General features: G+C 35.4%; 1 protein-coding gene across 11 annotated transcripts in view; it reads left to right on the top strand.

The window, feature by feature from the left end:
* ERC1 (ELKS/RAB6-interacting/CAST family member 1) overlaps positions 1–20436 on the top strand; it is a 294324-nt gene that overhangs the window by 83530 nt on the left and 190358 nt on the right. For all 11 annotated transcript variants that reach the window (XM_082767805.1, XM_082767804.1, XM_082767802.1 and 8 more), the window contains 2 exons: positions 2442–2609; positions 10620–10787. In XM_082767805.1, the coding sequence (XP_082623931.1) occupies positions 2442–2609; positions 10620–10787 (336 nt within the window). The remainder of the gene's footprint in view (positions 1–2441; positions 2610–10619; positions 10788–20436) is intronic.

The following is a 20436-nucleotide window of genomic DNA, read 5'->3' as shown; positions in this document are numbered from 1 at the left end:
GCAGCATGAACTTAGGCTCTTCCTTTGCTGTGAAGGTAGTGCATTTGCTGAGTGTTCATAATGTCCCATCAAGGAGATGGGAGAACCCATTACTACCTTAACTTCCTTTGCACTGCATTCTTCCAAAAGAACTTTAATGCATTTGCAGTGTGGGCTTACTTCTTCGAAACAGGGATTTCTAAATATAATTATGTTGGGGTGCTACTTCAGGACTTTAATGTAAATGAATGTGGTTCTGTTCAGATGAGAACAGTTCATCAAAACACAAATATTTAGGGTTAGCATCTCTTCTAAAATGGCCTATTCCAAAGAGAATTTATTTTAAAAAAGAAAGACCAAACTGGGTTGAGAAAGGTTTGCTATATTTTTAGCAAACCTAGTAATTGAAAAAATAATGTCATTTGAAGTTTTTAAAGAGACTTTTTTTACTTAGATACTGCAGAAAACATAACAAGTTGTTATAACTGGTCGTATTGGTCAGTAGCTGACAGCAGAAGTAGTCCTGGTAGCATCAATACTTTTGTATCCTCTTGTTTAAATGGATGGTGAAATCATTCTGTGGACATATTTGCTTTTAGTAAAAGTATAAAAAACAACCAATTAATATCTGAATTAAATGAACAATCAACTATCTAATAGTTCTCTAAACTAAATTCTTCATATTCCTTCACATAATTCCATCTTAAAGACAGAGTTTGTGGGGTTGTTTTTTGATTTTTTTTTTTTTTTTTTTAAAGAGATACATGTCCTCCTTCTGTCTCTCCCCTTCTTCCATGTGCCATTTCGTACTGGAATACAAGAGTCCTTGATGAAATCTTTTGTTGCTATTTGATTACTCTTTGTTAAAGAACTGTCCATTATTGAAACACTGTTGTCAAGATAAATTCACATTTACCCAAGCCTTTCAGTAATTTCTAGTAGTACTTGCATTTATTTTGATTTGAAATACAATTTATAGCTTATATCTATTTAATTTTGTTCTTGACACATTCCCAGAAATACCAATTTTGAGGTGGATGGTTTTTTTTTTTAGTATCACAGAATTTTCAAGCTAAAAAAGGGAAAACTGTTTAGTTTTTAGAGAGATGCCCATCTCTACTGTATAATATGCAAGAGTAATATATTCATATTTTATTCTGAGGTGTATCAAACACAAGCCAGAAAGTTGGTTATAAACTTGGACAAAATCTACCTTCAGAGTTCCCTGTCCTCTTGAATTAAAAACACATAACTCTCCAAGTTTACATCAAAATTGTCCTGAATGATCATTGTGCTGAAAATGAGATTTCATCTCATTTTAGTGCTTTACTGTTAAATTTCATACTGTTTATATTTTTAAATGATAATCCAACCTACATTTGTTAAAATAAATATGAATTTCCATACTGATTTAATTCACTAAATTAAACATAGGAAACTGCTCTCAGCATCATGTGGTTCTGAAAATGGTTTTAACAGAATCACAGAATAGTTTGGGTTGGAAAGTTCCCAGAAGATCATCCCCCTTTGCCATGGGCAGGTATACCTTCCTGCCCAAAGCCCCATCCAGCCTGGCCTTAAACACCTCCAGGGATGGGGCAGCCACAGCTTCTCTGGGCAGCCTGTGCCAGTGCCTCACTACGCTGATAAGGAAGAATTTCTTCCCAATATCTAATCTAAACCTTCCCTCTCTAACTTTAAAATTCTCACTGCAGGCCCTAGTTAAAAATCTCCCTACATTTTTCTTAGAGTATTGAAAGGCTGCAATGAGGTCTCCCTGGAGCCTTCCCTTCTCCAAGCTAAACAGCCCAGGCTTTCTCAGCATTTATTCATGGAAGAGGTGCTCCAGCCCTCTGATCATTGTTATGTTGTTCTGAAGTATATCTGCATCTGCTTTAAGCATCTTTCCTAAATTTAAAAGTGTTTCTTAGACGAGAGAAATCCTAGTTTCCTGAAGAGTGTGAAAAATAAAGGCATCTTTACATACTTTGTAAATATGAGTCTGGATTGAGGATAGAAAAGCTCAGTGGTTTGACATTTGAAAGCAAATGTCATGCTTCTGAAGAGAAACCTGTAGCTGTCTCATCTTTTCTGATGCAGCAGGGTAAGGGTACGTTCCTGTTACAGTTTTGCTTCATCTTCATTAAAATCTTATCCCTGCTAAGTAACTGGTTTTGGTCAGTCCTTTGAAAGATGGCTAAGAATAGATTGACTCTGTCAAAAAAGAACATCTCTTAAAAAAATGTTATTGCTCTCCTCTCTTTCTCCTTGTACCATCTATTCATGACACAATTTTTTGCTGGCTCTCCATTCAAGATAACTGAAGGCTTTAAAATTATTTGAGACAAGTTGAGGGTATAATACTTTTTGTTGGTACTTAAGTGAATTTAACACTATTTTTGAAGCAATGATACAAATTGATCATTATTTTTTCCTTTACCCATCTTTTCTTTCTTTTTCAGATCGGTCAGGTAAAACAGGAGCTGTCACGCAAAGACACAGAGCTGCTAGCCTTGCAGACAAAGCTGGAGACCCTCACAAATCAGTTCTCTGACAGCAAACAGCATATTGAAGTCCTGAAAGAGTCTCTTACAGCTAAAGAGCAAAGAGCTGCCATTCTGCAAACAGAGGTAAAATGGGCAGTTCTTTATGACTTTCTGTACTTTATGACTTTCTATAGATCAAGAGATGAACAGCATTATTTCTTTTCCTCTTGCTTAGGTTATACAATTCCATAATGATGCGATACTGCTTGTTTTGAGCACATTGTTTCTTTGCTTACATACTTGGGTTCTCTTTCCAGAGCTTTGATGGTAAAGAAAGTATGTGTAAGTGAATATATGTACCTGTGGATGAATGTACACTTGTACAATATGCTCCTCTAACATATAGTCAATAATTTTTCCAAGGCACAGCTAAAGTGGAAGTTGCAATGCCTGAGCCAGGGGGAATTATTTTCAGTGATCTCGTAGCTAAAAGAGATCAAAGAAAGGAAGTATACAACTTCCTGTGGCTTTACTACTACTATCAGCATGTACTGGAACTCTTGCATGTGAGTCTGTGCTTATACCTGAAATACAGGCTTTCATGCTTTACGAAGCATATTCAAAGATAAAGGAATAATATTTTCAAAACTGCTAACAAATTCTTAATAAATTCCCATATTGTGTAAGATGACTGCATATTTAAATAGCAAATGAGCAATAAGTAGAATATATACATGACGGGACATTCTTGAAAAACAAGCGTGACGTGTTGAGTGAAGACAGCATTTCAATCCACTGGCGTGGAAAATTGTAGTGATAGGAGAAGTCCAAAAGATGGCGGTCATGCATCAAAAAATCTTTGGGTTGTTACTGCTAAAATAGCAAAAAGCTAAGAGCTATGAAATAGGCATGCAGAAATTTTGTGGCTAAAGCTGGTAGAAAGATTTCATAATACAGGAGTGCGACAGAATTTATTTGAACTTCTTACCCTCATGTAGCTTTCCTTTAGCCATATTCAGTAACTCTATGGGTGCACGGGGCCTTAGCTATCTGCAGAAATCAAGTTACGCAGCAAATGTCCTTTGATGTTCTAAGATGGCTTTTCTGTTTGTTCTCAGGTTTATGTGAGAGCTGAAATAGTAGTTCCTTTAACACAGTAGTGTTGTAGATATAACAGTGAAAGTCATAAGTAACATTTATAAAGTCATAACAAAAGCATCTATAAAAGTCATAACATAACATCAATAAGCGATCCAAGTCTTACAGGAAAGAGAATATCTTTAGGTATTAAATTTAACTGACATAAGGAAAGAAATGCAAAGAGACCCCACAAAGATAATCTCCAGGTCAAAGGCAGCAATTTTAAATTTTAAGCTCAAGTTGAAAATGAAGGTCTGTGTTTAAACTTGATTTTATTAACAGACAACTTGACATGGGTAAATAACTTGGATTGACCGAGGAGATAGCAGATGAAGAGCTGTTAAGATTCTCTGGAACAAAAAGAGAAAAGTATGCACTCAAAACCTTCTCTGGTTTATTTTTTAAAATGCATTAAATAAAAACAACAACAACAACCCTTTCCTTTCTAGTTTCCTGTTGGCAGTAGAAATAGAGTGAGTTAATTTAAATGACCATTTTAGTTGTGGTTTAATTCTACAAGCTAGAAACCTTAATTTTGCATTTGTTTTTATTTTATATTGATACTTCTAGATTATTGTAACTAGGTTCATTGGTATTCGTTGGTGTAACTGTGAAAATGTGTTAGTTTATGATCATAAAATCCTTTTAAAATTTCTTCATTATTTTTTGCTAGTCAGGAATGTACCCTGGATTTGTATATGTTTATTTAGGAAAAATAAAAAAAAAAAATTAAAAAAGAATAGAAATTACCTTTCAGAATATTATTGAAAGATATAGATATTATATATCTATACCTAATATATATATAATATATATAATATAATATAATATATATATATATATAATATATATAATGTTTGCTTACCTAATATATAGATATTATTATTACCTAATATATAGATATATAGATATTAGGTAAGCAAACAATTAAAAAAATACAAATAGTAGGTTTCAATCCATTATAATGTTTGAAAGTATTACAAATAAATCACTGAGTATTGTGGCAAACTTGCAAAGCTAGAAAAACATTTCACTTCTTCCTTATATATAGTAAAAAGCACTACTTTTCTGCTCATGACATGAAGTTCCTGGAAGAATTAACTTTTAACAAGTTAAAAGGCTTCGGTAGATTTTATTAAAGTTAATGTCTTAACATTGATTGTCATTATTTCAGCTGTTATGGGAGGTAAATGTATTTATTCAACTAAAATGTGCATAATTTAAATTATTTAAAAACAAAAAGATGTTTTTGACACTCATGATAGTTATTCAAAACATTTTGATGTCATTTTAGCTGAAGGCCACAGTTGTTTGTTTGTTTGTTTGTTTTTCTTTTTTTACTGTAGAAAATCCTTATGTTCTATTCTCTGATTTGCTGTATTTCTATATAATCACTGATAATGTCTATTCATCGCTGGTTTCTTCCAAATAGGTTTCTCATATAGCACTAGAATGCAAAACCAAATCTCACTTTCTCTGAAACATGAGAACACCTTTAATAATAAAAAGTGCCTGAAAAGAGAGTTTTTCTACTCTCTGCTTTTAGGTTATTCACATAGTTTGCTTCCAGATACCATAACTGAAACTTAGCTGAAATAACTGCACTAACAGTGAAGGATGATTTTCTGTCTGTCTTCCTGTCCTTGTCTTTCAGTAAGCAGATGCTGTGGAATTAAAACATTAACAGTAGTGTTTTAGAATGATGCTTCCATGACAGAGTTAAATGGATTATGGAGTTGTAAATGATGTAACTTCTCTAGAAGAGTAGTTCAAATACAGCCTAGGGTATTTTCCATAGTAAAATGTAGCAATGTGGCATGGATTGAACACATAAAAAGTGCTGTTGATTAATCAGAGTACTCCTTTGTGTCAGAGTTAAGTTGAATATTTAGAATTATCCATTTATGTTCATGAGAATTTTTATGTAATTCCAAGATATTTATACTTTTTGAAAGGTAATCACATCTATTTCATCCTTGCTGATGTACTTGACAGAAAGCTCAACAATTAAATCACCATGCACATTACCTTTCTTCTGTTTTCAGGAGTGATCCCCTCAAGCATAAGATTGAAACGCATTGATAAAGTACACTGTTGAGATGTTTGTTGCATCCTGCGATGCAACTGTTTCTGAAAGTGTATCTTTCCATAAAATAACTTTCACTAGCAGCAGGGTAGGAGCACGAGATCCTGCTTGGCCTCACTGAGTTGTTGACAGCAGCAGTCAGTGTTAAAATATCTCTAGGCCTTCTCTTTAGACACCTAGAGGAAATTAGGAGGATGAGGAAAGGAACATTCTCTGCCATATATTGGCAGAAATACTTACAGGGAAGAGGTATTTTAAGGTTGTATTTAAATAAGCATTTTGAGGGAAAAGAGCCTTTGCCAGTTAGTCTTCTATTAAAGAAAACTGCAGATAGATGAGGAAAAGATGTTAGTAAAATGTCTCAAAAGTGCATCTGACACCTGCCATTGCTAGAACTACAAAGAACAGTGTCCTATTTGTGGGGTGTTTATCTTGAGGGCTATTGGGTGGAGAGGATATTGTGGTTAACTTTTCATTTTCTGAAGGAGCCTTTAAAAATAGCTCTAAAAGTGTACAATCCTTTTGTAAATAAAACAAAAAGTAAGTATTTATTTTGGATTTTTTCCATGTAAAGTTAGTATTATGTCCCAGTGAGCCCTTTAGCTTAGTTCATTGCTGGCAGGTATGTGACTTCAATGGGAAGTTAGATTAATCAGTGAGAACTTTCCGTTTATATACTGCCCATGCTGGCATGGTACTGTAATTGGTCTATTCCAGATGGTGAATTCAGATTTATATTCAATAGAAAAATGAATTCGGTCCTCAGGACATATGTTATTTGCTCTCAATGTCTTAATAGAATGCAGAATTCTCTACAGTTCTTACTTTACTGGGGCTTTTACCAGCATTTTGGAATTATAGTAGTAGACTCTCCCAAACCAGAGGCATTTAGGGAGTGGATCACATTTAATGAGGTGTGTATGAACAGGAGCTGGGTGTCTCCAGCAAGACTTGTTAGCACAGGCCCCATTAATACCTACGCAGACACCTGCAAATGTTCTCAGTTCACAAAACTGTGTTCACTGTGTTTATTTAATACCATGTACTAGAGATTGTGGAAGAAGAGTTGGAACTGTTTTCTGACCTGAGCAGGCCCTGAAAATAGTAAGTACATCAGTCCTGCCTTGGGCTTAGAGGCCTAGAAAGAACCAAACAGGCTCGGCCCAGTGTGTGTGCCTCAGCTCTGTGAGGTACTCATGTCATCTTAGTGGCCCAGATAACTGGGAGCTGCATGTTCATAACAAATTCACTTCTGCATGCCAGAATGGATGTTGCTGCAATTGGTACAGCAAGTTGAAGAGTCAAATGTAATTTAATTATTAAGATAATCAATGTCAAAAATTGAGAATCAAGTCCTGTGAACTGCCACAGTATGCAAAATCAGCCAGTAAACATAGCTTTTAAGGTTTGACTCCTGACCATGCTCTCAGGGAAATAGCTGAACTCATTTTGTGTTTACTGTCTTTCAAACAAATCAAATAGTAAAATATCACTAAAGTGATCCTTTTTAAAGTGTCGTTTTTCATTTCAGGTACTTGGATACTTTATATAGCATTATCCGTGGCAGCATAAAAATAACATTTCACCTCACACACCAAGTATATTTTTATGTCTTCCTTTGTGCATTTCTCAATTATTTCTGTGTTCTGAGTGCTGACATAGATAGGAGAGAATTACTTCAACATCTACCTTATAAAGTAGCTGGCTCTAGTTAGAAGTCAGAGCAAGCTCTTAACACATTTCAGGATTGATACTCCGTCTGTGTCTTTTGCTGCCAACAGTGTAGTAAGAACAACAGAGAACAAATATTTTGAATTTTGCCAATAGAGGGAAATCAGACCTTAGATAAAATGTTTGTGGGATTCTACCTTCTGATGTTACTGAATAGAGCATGGCCTCATTCACAGATCCAAATGAATGGTTCAACCATGGTTTGATCACATTGCAGTCAGATGCGAAGAGTCACTCAGTCTAAGGAACAGAGTAAAGTATGTTTTTTTTCTAGGCATCACTAACATCTTCATAAACCCAAGTGCAAACCACCAGCATCACAATAATAGCCTGATTGCTGGTGCACACTAGAGATGATGGGAAAAATAAGAAAAAATATGTGGAACCTAAGTCCTGTTGTCTCAAGCTCCTTGTTCACTTCTGAAAATTTCTGTGGATTTTTGAAAATTTTAATGATTTCCCCAAGCTATAAATTGGTTATTTGCTTCTTAAAGTTAAGACTAATTATAAAACCCAAGATTAAAAAAAATGGCTTAAGAATAAATTTAGTTTAAATATTATGTAATTTCTTATGTTAATTCTGGTAATTATTGGAGTTACTAATGTTCTAGTTTTTCTTGGAAATTCAGAATTCTGCATGCTTCATATATGGCTATTAGGAACAGTCATTGAGTATTATTTACTGCTACAGGAAAATTCTGTGGCTCCTAACAGTGTTTTTCGTACGTGCTTCTTACAAGGAAGAAATTGAAAAATCTTATGTATGGTACGCAGCTGAAGAGAGGTGCCTGTCTAGGAAGGCTATTGTGTTGAAGGCAGCCAGAAATGTTCTTGTTTTACTAAAGCTTCTTGGGAAATTGGATGGTATGTGCAGGCCAAGTTAGCAAGCACATTGTTATACGAGGAACTAGCAGTTGCCTGAGCTGTGCTGTAAGATTTTACTTGCCATGCGTAATTAAAGACATAGCAGACTATTACTGTGAAAGCAGTTGGGTTAAGTCTGGGTTAAGACAACACCATCCAGGACACAGAAGTCAGGAGAAGGGGCGTCAGCACCTCAGTAGCTGTTTGCCTAGTCGTTTCCATGTGCAGAGAAAATCTTAAGCTGGCTTTGTTGAAGTTGGCATCACCTGACTCCCACAGACCTCAATTCTTGTCACTGTGGGAGGATGCCATACATAAACTGAGTTGACATGAATAAACAAGTGCAGTGTTCTGCCAGGAATAGTGTTAAGGTGATGACTGTGTATCCTGCCAGCCTTTGAAAATATTCCTGAAAGTGTTTTCTGTGGTTTCCTAGGCAGGGACCTCACACAAATAAAACCAGGAATGCAATTTACCCCAAACCGTAAGCTAATATAGAGTTCAAACAGGATAATCAATCAGAAAATTGAAAGCTTTTTGTGGATAAATTTCTGTTTGCAGATGTTCTATGTTCACGTAATACTTTGCTGTAGACATCTGGAGTGTCTCAAATATTTTGTAACACAAATGTTGAGGGTATATAGATATGCTTGTGAGAGAGATTTTCAGTTTCCCTTCAAGTATGAATGAAAATGACAATTAGTTTTACTATTATATAGTAAATAGGTATATGCAGAGAAGGACATACCTAATCGATCTCTAAATCTGTTTCTTAAAAGAAGGCAGTCTGCTCCACCTGCTAAACTTTTCATTACAAACAGTGTCAATTCCATATATCACATTTGGGTAGTACCTGTTCCTGTAATATCACTACAAAATATACTCCATGCACTGCCTGTTGGGTGAGAGGTTAGGAATGTGCTTTTAATAATGTATGTGTAAGTGAGAAGGCTCCAGACATCGAGGTGGCAGCAGGACCGCAGTGCTGATTGGAAGAACAGGGCAGTTCTTTTCCCTCTGGCAAGGACTTGTTGCTCCATGTAAAAAGAATCAGACAAAACAACAACGGCTTTTGTGGGCGTAACATACTGTAAACGTAGAGCCTTAGAGGCAACCTTTCCATTAGCAAATTGAAATAAAGTGGAATTAGAATAACTCATTAAAACTAAACGTTGCTCAAAATGCCGTAAGCAAGTGACTACCTAAACTCTTTCCCTAGCTGGAGTTGTCCATGTCGTCTTTTAACTTCATGTTTCCACTGTGCAGAAGGACCAAGAAATTCAGTAATCACCCTGTTTACTCTGTGTGACTGATGTCCTGTAATGGCTTCAGCTAACAGGAACCAAATCTGATACTGTCAAATAAGATTAGCAGCCAAGCTGGCAGATTTGAGCTTTGTCTGAATGCTGAGTGGATAGGGGTCAGTGGGTTTCTTTTGCTATCTTGAGCAGGTTGCTGGTGTTGGATTTCGTATTCTACAATGGTGTTTGAGATTAGTCTGTGCTCTGTGGTGACCTTTTTTTTCTCATCAAATTTATATTCGGGTAGCTCTGATTCCTTCTCCCATTTCTTTTGTCTTGTGAGCTCTGTGTTTCATTTGTGCAAGATAACTGTAGAAGGAAAAGCAAAAGCTTCTCAATGTGCAGTTTTGAAGTTTGAGGGTACCTCAGAATTCTCAGTGTTTCTAAGGTTATCGAGACTCTAAATATGTTTGTGTGTCCAAATTGCATTCACAATATTCTATAGCATGTAATTTGTTCCATTTTATCTTTAATTCAAAGCTGCATCCTACAGAAAAAAAATACTCAAACTGTTTTATTGCTATTTAAACTAAATATTCTTAGCCCTTGTAAAGTAACCCTCTTTCCGTGTTTTTATCTGAAGTGGCCACACAGACCTGTGTTTTCATTACCTCCAAGCTGAGCTAATACTTTAATTAAAACCTGAATACGAAGTGACTATTTGGTACTAATAGTAAACATTTGAATCTCTGAACATTGTTAGTGTTTCAAATAAAAGGGTTGATTTTCCTACGCATGAGAGAACCTCTGCAGCTTAGAAGAAACTTATTCTTCTGGCCTCTACTTTGAGGGGGGAAAATGCCTAACTTGTATCCTGTAAGACTGAGCTATGTCTGAAGTATAGTTCGAGATACTTCAGGAAGGACCATTAATGTCATATAACTGGGAATTAAAACATGATTGTTTTCAGTGTTTTGTCCCCTTTCTATTTGTAATTTGATAGCACACACTTCCTTGTGGAAGAGCAGTTTATCTTTTCAAAAGTTCTCTCCTTCATTGCTAAACAAACCGTTTCTGTATGTTTGAATCTAGGTGGATGCATTACGCTTACGTCTGGAAGAGAAGGAGACTATGCTAAATAAGAAGACAAAGCAGATTCAGGAGATAGCAGAGGAGAAAGGGACACAAGCAGGAGAGATCCATGACCTGAAGGACATGCTAGAGGTGAAGGAGCGCAAAGTTAACGTTCTTCAGAAGAAGGTAAGATTGTAGACGTCTAAGTCAGATACCCATCTTTGACACAACCTCATTCCTAAGCTTGTCAAGACGTCTGAACTAGAATTTACGTTTTGGATGTTAGTGATTCAGTCTGTTCACTTAATGAGAAGATGGTGAATGATGAATTTCAATTTAAAGTTGTGAAGAAAAAAGAAAAAAATTCAAAGCAAATGTTCCCTTTCAGTGGGCGCAGGTGCTGCTTCTGGTTCCACTGCACTGTTAAAAAATGCCTGAAGTATTTGTAGGAGGCATGTCTCATGGAAAATCAATCCTTTCACACCAATCACCTTAAAGCTGCACTGATGTGAAGCATTGGGTACAGTGTGACTGATACCAGTATGTGAATGAATGAATGAAGGGTTGTCTCAGTAGAAGCAATTAGGTTTATTCCTCTGTAATTTACTGAGAAAAATTCAGAAGAATTCAGTAGGTATAACTTTCATTAGAAATGCTGTTATATCATACTAAATTCTTCTCAGGAACTTGTAGAAAAGGATAATCAGAGTTAAGACTATCCTACATAACTTTCTGGATAAGAAAATGTAGACCTTGTCAGTGAAACTAGGGAGGTCTGGGTAAAAAAAAGATGTAGACCCTGTCACAGAAATTAGAGAGGTTTCCTAAAGGACTTAGAATCCTAGGGCAAGAAAAAAAAAAAAATATATATATATATATATATATATATATATATATATATATATATATATATATATATATATATAATATGTGTATATATATATTAGTTTATAGAATAATTTTTTCTCATTGTTTGCATTTGTACATAAGATGTTCTTGGATCTTGTTATGTATGTATTAGGGTCTGAATGTGCTTTTTTTTTTTTTTTTTTTCCCTAGACGCTTTAGCAATCTGTGGAGTTCTTGTAATTTTAATAGTTCAGAATATTGATTAATTTCTCAAGCCTGGACAATGCCTTTTCTTTGACTATGATCTATAAATCATGAAAGTTTAGGTCATGATCAGTTCCATTACAGCCAACTTCATGTGGGAATGGAAGTTCAGCCATGGAGTTTAGCCATATATGTGTTGTTAATAATTCTAGAACTGCCTTATTCCCAGTCTTCATGGTCTCGCTTTTTGACTTTTTTAATCTTTGTGGTACACTTAAAGACTTCTAATTTTTGTACTGTACTTTCTCGTTGTTTTCAAAATTGGTCATGTACACTCCAAACATTGATTGAGATCCCAGCAGAATGCTTAACCAAGAAGCGGGGAATCAGACATTTTTGTAAATGTTAAATGTCAGCAAGGTTATTTTACTTCTGTTTACTCTTACATTGTTGGCTTTTTCTTCTTATTTGTTCTACTTAACTCTTTAGAATGGTCTTTTATTGGTTCGTTCATAAGCAGTGCTGAAGGTTCTATTTTTGCTCATTTTCTTTACTTGTACTTCTTGAAACCACTCTAACAATTATTAAGACAGTTTCATCTTACCTCTTCATGTGGCTACCCTGTTTTTTGAGGTTTGTTTGCTGCTGCTTTCAAGTAAAAGTACTTGATCTCTCCAGATAAGAAAGTGAGGTCCCAAACTTTTAGATGTGGAGTTTTTGAGCTCTTGTTTTCCTATATAGCTCAACAAAGGACAATATTACTGTAAAAATAATTTGAGCTGTTTTTGAAAACCTGTCTATGAGCTTCTTAAACAAAGAAACATATACTCTGTCTATAGAAAAATATCTCTTTCCTGCTGCTAACTAGAATCACACACAGATTTGAATTTGCTTTAGCCTTCAAGTTGTTGGAATCATTTTCTTTAACATGAACTGTTAAATTGTTAGGTTTTTAAATCCAAAGATATTGTTTTCAGTATCTATCATTAGCAAACCTAGAATATTTTTATGGAGAATTCAGCTGACAATCCTTGAACCTGAGGTTTTTGAAGCAGTATGGAATTTATTTTTGGTTTGTATGGTCCAAGGTAAATAAGCATAAATTCAGTCCTTTAAACTTTCAACTGATTTTCTTAATTGTTACTTCAGACCTGAAATTTAAGACTAAGTTTGAGAATCTCTATAGATTGTGCTTTGCACTTTCTTGCATAAAATCTGTTACTTTAAAGTGCTAGAGAAAATTTTGAACTCTCATTTTATCTGGTACATGTGTCTTTCCTTTTTTTGACTCTACAGATAGTTATGTCAGCCTTCTGCCTGAAACTTCATAAGCCTGGATCTACTCTCATGTGAATGTGAATGTTATTCTCTTAAAGAGGAAAAAAACCTCTATTTTTTTTTTTTTTTTTTTTTTTTTTTACCTTTTTGCATTTCTTAAGTACACATTTTTATTGAAGTGCACAGCCTCTTTTATGCTTTATACACGTGCTTTCAGATCCTCTAGTGGCAGTTCAGAATTTTATTTACATTTAAAAAATGTGTAGCCTTTAAACATTCACATCCATACAATGACAGTAAGTTTTTTTATTTGTCCCTCTGATTATAAACTGGTAAGTTCAGAAAGATCAGATTTTTAATTGAAGATCTGGATGATCTGGTAGCAGCAGATCTTTCTGCTGGCGTAGTTATCTGTTATTAAATGCTTATTTTAAATTTACAGCATGATTTAAACGGTATTTAGGCATTTTAAGTGAATACAATGAATGATTATGAAAGCTGTGTGGTACAAAAAAGTGTTCATCTTGTATAGTGTTAAGAAATGTTTTTCTGTGGATTTCTGAAAACAGCAGCAGCATAAAACTACTACTTGCAGTTATGAGGAAGAATGGGGTACAGGTGTTGGCATGTTGAAGGAATGTAACCAGATAAAGTATTTGATTAATAGATACTATTTAATCAGAATTTACCAACTATTTTTCCTTCAGCATATGCTCAGATTGAGGTTAGTTTTGAAGTGTGTGCTCTCATGAACTAGATTTTGAACTCTAACATATTTTTAATGCTAGGTAAAAAAATTAAATTGTATCAAATACTAAAATCATAAAGACATTCAAAGAAAAATATTTATTGGAAAATCATTAACTTACATGTCATCAATTTAGGAAAAGCTTTTTACTTTCTTTTAAGATTACATAGGGCACCTCTACTAATAACATAGGCATAACCAAATGATGCCTATCATGGCATTTGGACTTTTGTTCTTAATTTTTATATTTTCTGTGGCTGTTTTAGATGTGTAATCACCTATTCTAATGACATTGACAAGAAATACTTTGGTATGGTGTCCAAAATTGCATTGTGCTAAATTTCTGCAATTTCCATTGTTGAGACAAAAATTATTTTAAATACACCCTTTAATATTGAGTCTCTGTTTGGATTCATTGACATAGGTCATTGCCTGGTTTGTTTTATGAACTGTTAGTATCATTCTAGTTCACCACTTTTATTAATATAATAAAGTATACTTTTTGGTCATTCTGAAATCCAGATGAAGAAAGTAATGTTTACTGGCTGATTAACAAACAAATAAAAGACACAGAAGAAGATTATGAGCAACAAAAATCTGAAAAATTAACATGACAATGGGCATCGCTACTGATACCCAATAGGTACCAATTGCTGAGAAAAACACGTGCTTCATATCTTCGGTTGTGGAATCTTTCCAAAATGGGAAGCTTCTACAGTGGAGGTGGTTGATAGCATCTTTACTTGAGACAAGAGAAGCAGTAGAAATGCTAGAAATTTGGACATTACAGAAATGGTCTTTATGTCTGAAAATTTCATGCAAAATCTTTGTTTCGTAGAGCTTTGGGATTATTGTTTTTTAATTCATTGAAAATAAGTCTAGCATAAAATCTCATTTTCAGTTGTTAGAAACCCAAATGAGGGGAAAACATCAGAAAATAAAATGAGGAGCATTCAGAGCAAGTCTGAACCTGAAAAAGATTAAGTTGTGCTTCATTATTCTCTCTGCCATATCTGTCTGTCAGTGCTGGTAGACCAGAATGGAGAGGAGTGGGGAAAAAAAAAGTCAATGCTTACTAATCAAATCTTTTTAGAGAAGTATCATTTGCGACAAAAGGTAAGTAACAGTTACAATGAAGAAAAAAAAATCTCTATATAAAAGCAGTTAATTGTTCACCCTTTGCTTGGTGGAGGGGCATGTTTCATCTTTGGGAGTGTAGTTAATACTCCTTCATTGTGTAATGCAGCTGCAGGCAAATAAAGTTCTAGTGTCTGAACATAGGGGTGTTTTTTGGCAGCTCCCCACACATAGTGTGGTAATTGACCTGTGATAAAGTAGAGGAAGAACACGGATTTTTTTTGTGGCTATGGTGATGTTACTTGTTTAGCCAGTATTCAGGAAGACTCCAGATGCACTCCTCCTGCTCTTTTGAGTAAGAAGCATTACCTTTCCCCAGAGGAAAATAAATTCTGTCTACTTTGCAAAAAGCTTAGAAATCAAAACAAATATTTATGCTTAATGATAAGAAATACTACATAGCAGGAGAGAAAGACTACAAATTGAATTTATAACTCAGTTGTTTAAAATCAGTATTGGTCATATTTACTGCAAGAACGGAGTTGGTTTAGTATTCATAACTTCTAAAGTTCAGTGTTTTTACTTTAAGGGTAATTTTGTTTCCATTCCCTCATCCATGAAGTAGATTCACCTCCTCAAGCATCTCTTCTGATACAACTCTGAAGAGACAAGAGAACATAGAGAAGGAACTGCATTTTCAAACCTTAATTCAGTTTATTGTAGTTTCATCTTCCCTGGTGTGGCCTTCATGTTGGTTATCAGATTAATGAATACATGTATATGATTTTCTAAGAATTAATAAAATGTAGGGTGGAATTATAGATATGCCTTTGAGATTTTCTAAGATGACACTTAATGCTTAAAAATCCTGTATTACTAACACTTCACTTGATGACCTGTTCAAACCTGCAGTGTGTGTCTGAGTTTCAGGTTTTGCTTTCTCTGTAGAAAAGAACAAAGTAAGAATGTCCCATCAAAGATGTATGTTTACAGAGTGAGTAATCATATGGCCTCTCATTTAAGACCGGATAATTTTTTGCCTTGGTAATATACCTGTGGGCAAGCTTATTCTCTGCTTTTTACATGATTGAATTATGAGCATGTAAGGAGGAGCACTGTACAGTGCTACACGGTCATATTAGATTGCTAATCAGCCCAGCTTCTGCAGGGAGGCAGAATGAAAGTATTTGATGTGTTCTTTGCTCAGACAGGATTGATAAAATAGTTACTTTTCTTCGGGAACAATGTGCCTTAATAAGCAAGGATTGGGCGTATTTCCATAAATATTTTTCTGACAGAAAAAGCCATTCTTCCACTCATTTTACACCATGTCCCTATTCATGTCACTGAACTGGTTCCAAACCCAATTTAGAGATTTCAACTACCACAAAGAGGACGTAGAGTCCCCACAGGCTTGTGCCAGCTTGTTTAAAAAAACTGACAGTCGTGACCTCAAAGATGTGTCCTGGAGGGTCATGAGGGAACCTGTCCCTCCGTGTCCCTGAAGGGATATCAGACCTCTGCTGCTTTTTCCTTCACTCCAACCGTTCTGTTACAGGCTGACTGATTATCATTGAACACAGAAAACTTGAAATGTATGGCTTTTAGAAATTTACAAGAGGTATAGTTCCTGTTCTTTTCAGGAACACCCTCTTAGCATAATGATCCTGTGGGTTTTCTTAATTCCACTATTCAGGGAGATTAGTTGTTTAATTCCCATATGGGAAATGAGGATGAAACACAATTTACTTTCATTTGACAGTGAGCCGTGAACACTTTGAAAATATGATCCCTTACCCTTATTCGTTGACTTTCTACTTCTCTGAGAATCCACTGAGGCTTTTGAGCAGTTGCAGCCCAGCTCAGCTGGCATGATGGTTTTTGTTTTTTTGTTGTTTTTCTCTAAATATACCGTAGCTAGTAAGAGTCTATTAGGGTGGGTTTTTAGTATAAGTTTAAAGATGTCTGATTACCAAAAAGATCTTAGAGTTTATTAAAACCATTTCAGATTCAGTGTCAGCAAGATATCATATACCTCTCAGGAAAGGCTTTAGCCCATGAGATTTGATCTTTTAAAATACTTTCTTAGCCACATAATAACACATATCTTTCTGATTTGGAATATTGGCCCTAGAAGGTTCACAAGCATAGCTTCAGACAGTCTTTTCAGTGGCGGGTATCCTTAGTTTACAGTTGCTGGTGGAGGTGACAGTGTATTCTTCAGGGACTCAGCAAGGAATATATTTCTGATCTTTTTGCCTAATCCAGATTAGTCACGGCAGATGCCTTGTTGTAGCTTGAGGAGCACTCCAGCATTCTCATTTTAAGGGCTTTTGGTTTCCAAAGGAACAGATGTCTCACAGCTGAGTTGGGTGACACATATACAGTGCTCCATGTATGGCCTTACAAGTGCTAATGTAGAGGGAAGTGTCACCTTCCTTGACCTGCTGGTAGAGCTCCTCCTAATGTCTTGTGCCTTTTCTTGTCATTCCTTGCTCTAAGAATTTTGATTAGGAAAAGTGTTAATGATCTGACCATGGTTTAGTTCTAGTGGAAGGATTCTCTTGGTATATTATTATCAAGTCCAGCTACTTACTCCCTCTTCCCAGACCTACATAAACTTCTAACACACTCTGGCACCTGGCCATGTTGTATCACATAGCATGGATGTTAGTAGCTTTGTGAACAAAGCACACTTGTCTTGTAAGAAAGGACTTTCTAACCAACAGGATGGCACCAGGCACATTGGCCAAGTTGCTACCTCAGTGTTTCCACAGATGTATCCTTCCTGCTGTGTCTCTGATATTCTGCACTATATCCTGGAGATGGCAGACTGCACTCTGCAGAATATATCTGTTCTTTCTAGCATCCCTCAGGTGTCTGGTTTCCTCTTCTACTTGCGAGATAAATTTTGTATCTGGGACTCTTGTGGATCTCCTCTTCAAGTCACTAGCATCTAGTTCCTTGTTTTATCAGTCTACAGATCGTGATTTTATCATGCAGGAGAGTAGGCGAAACCTGGAGCTTATCCAGTTTTCTTTTTGAATATTATCTCTGTAGCCTCATAAAAAATCTTTCTGAATACAGGTTCTAGGCTCAACATATATCAGTTTTATTCTTGGTGTTTTCCTTTTTTTTTTTTTTCATATCAGTTAGAACAAAACATTCTTTGATTCTACAGTGTACCAGAAATAGTATATTTGAATATCAAATAATTATTCCAGAGCACTTAAGCTTCTCATGGAATTTTTTCAAGAATCAGAGGGCAGTTAGGATTTATATAGAATTGTATTTATATAAAATTATCCAAATAGTGCTCTCTTCATTTATTTAGATTTAGGTTTTCATATATGAACTTAGAGTGCATGCATTTCCTGCTGTTTTCCTTGCAATTATCTGTTCATAAGGGTAGCAGCTGCAGTAGGATCACCCTAACACTGTAATCATTATTCAAGCAATTTGCCACCTATTAACTTCTACATGTATGAGTTCTAAGAAATTTGTAAGAAAAAATAATAATGATATGGCTGGTCATTCTTAAAAAGCATTAAAAAAGGTAATTTACCAACAGTGGCCATGATGTTTGATATGTTGGCCACAAGGATTATGTGATTTGTGACTTGTTCTTTTTAGGCTGCCTTGTGGAATCATTCAGAAAATGCTATCATTATAACCTAAATAAGTATTATTACTAGTCGCCTAAAATGTAAGATGGATGGAGAATCCCAAATAAATACTGCATGGATTTGGAAAAATAACTCAAAAAATGTGTTTTTTAAATGCACATTTTAAAAATAAATCTGAAAGTTGCATAAAACTCACTTTTATTAAACTTCAGTGTAGTGAAATATGTAAGTGAATTTACTTGTGCACTTTGGAGATTGTTTAGTAAATTATATGGAGCATTTTGACCATTTTTTTGAAAAAACAGTTTTAAACAAAACACATTTTATGTTATTCAGTAATTTTTAGTGTATAGTTATGGTTGCCAATGCAGCAACTATGTTAGAGGAACCCACTGGATTCACAACAAATATTATGTCTGGTTGGTTTATAAATTAGAATTTGTAATTGGAGCATATGTTGCTTTCTTTTTATACAGCCCTCTCTTTAATATATGCTCCCTCTTTTGCTTGGAGCACTGTGTGATACCACAGTAAAAATAAAAACATCTGGATCATATGTAACATATGTACCTGTATTCCCAGATGAATGATAATACTCTTTTCAAAAATCAGGTGCTGTTCTGATGTGTGTGAAAGATAGCAAGCCAATTTCTTATTCTGAGATATAGTAATGTACAGAACATTTTCTTGACGTATGCTGATGTTACTAAAGAATCTTGCCTGTTGCCTTTGGTAACTAGAGTACTTGCCTTTTTTTTTTTTTTTGATAATGAATATTCACTTGTCCTTTTAGATAGGTAATTTCAAAGAGAGAGGGAAAACAGGACTGTGGGGTTAATGATTTTGGTTCTGTAGTTCAGCTGTTGTAGCTGGCTAATATAGGGTTTTCAACTGATATGCGTTGCTGTAATAGTGTTATACATAAGATTGATAGCACCAGCAATGTTACAAGAAAACTCAGTGGGGTTTCTGGTATTATCTCTGCTCCTATGTTCCAAAAAACTGAAACCACAATTCAGCAAATCTGTCATATACAGAAGGGATCTTTTTTTGAGTATCCCTCAAAGAGGAGCATTTTAATATTACATCCTTCTTGTGCCTTGAGATAACCTCTTGATTGGCAAGACAGAACATTACTCATAGGTAGTGGGACTGACAAATTCTGGTTTCTTGAAGGGATCTGGGAAAACAGCCAACTTTGGGGCCTCTTGGTTTCATTATAAATTAAACGTGTAGTTTTTCTGGCAAGATAAAGCTAATAAGCTTTGTTGGTGTGTTCCCTGTCATGCTAGACAAATACAAAGCTCCCTATGATTGAAGAGACAGGAAAAGCAAGGGCGTATGCCTTTTTTGAGGTTGCTTACATCAGTGTTCCTCACACGGCTTTTCATTGCTCTCTGGGTTGCAAGACTTCACAATTTCCAACACTTTGGTCACCGCTGAATTGCTGTCCAGGCGTTTTCTGCTCCTCAGGGGATTGTCTGAGCTACGTCTGGAACAGACATTACTGATACAACTAGCCAACTTAATGATCTTCACTACAACAGGGCAGGAGTAATTTTTCAGTATAAATCAATATTTCCTGGTTTCAAGAGTGGGTTTTGAATCCACTAGGCTAGGTAATCTTCTAGGTTGGGTGTCTGTTCAATATTTATACAGTCATTAGGACTGACATAAGGCACAAGTATATGAATAGCTTTCAGGCTTGTGACTTTTCTAACGCAAAGGTTAAGAAAACTTCATTCCAGTGTGTGGTCACTATGGAGCAGTGTCACAAGGAGCAACTAAGATCGCGTTGTCCTAGAACATGAGTTTGATAATTAGGATGCTCTTCTGCATGACGAAGGTCTTACCTACCTTCAAGCAAAGATGAGAAGAGCATGGTTGTAAACACAGAACTTCTGCATAAAGAGAACCACTCTTCTAGCCTTTAAGTTTAGTAGAGTGATGATTTGCCTAAAGCAGTCTGTGTATAAAATGGAAAACAATGTTATCAAATGATGATACTAATTTAATAGATTGAGTTCTTAGGCTCATACATCTTCGGAGCACA

The sequence above is a fragment of the Aythya marila genome (genome assembly GCF_965140915.1).
Source record: "Aythya marila genome assembly, chromosome: 1".
Lineage (NCBI taxonomy): Eukaryota > Metazoa > Chordata > Aves > Anseriformes > Anatidae > Aythya > Aythya marila.
Note: the sequence above shows the minus strand (reverse complement) of the source record. Positions and strands in the feature narration are given on the sequence as shown.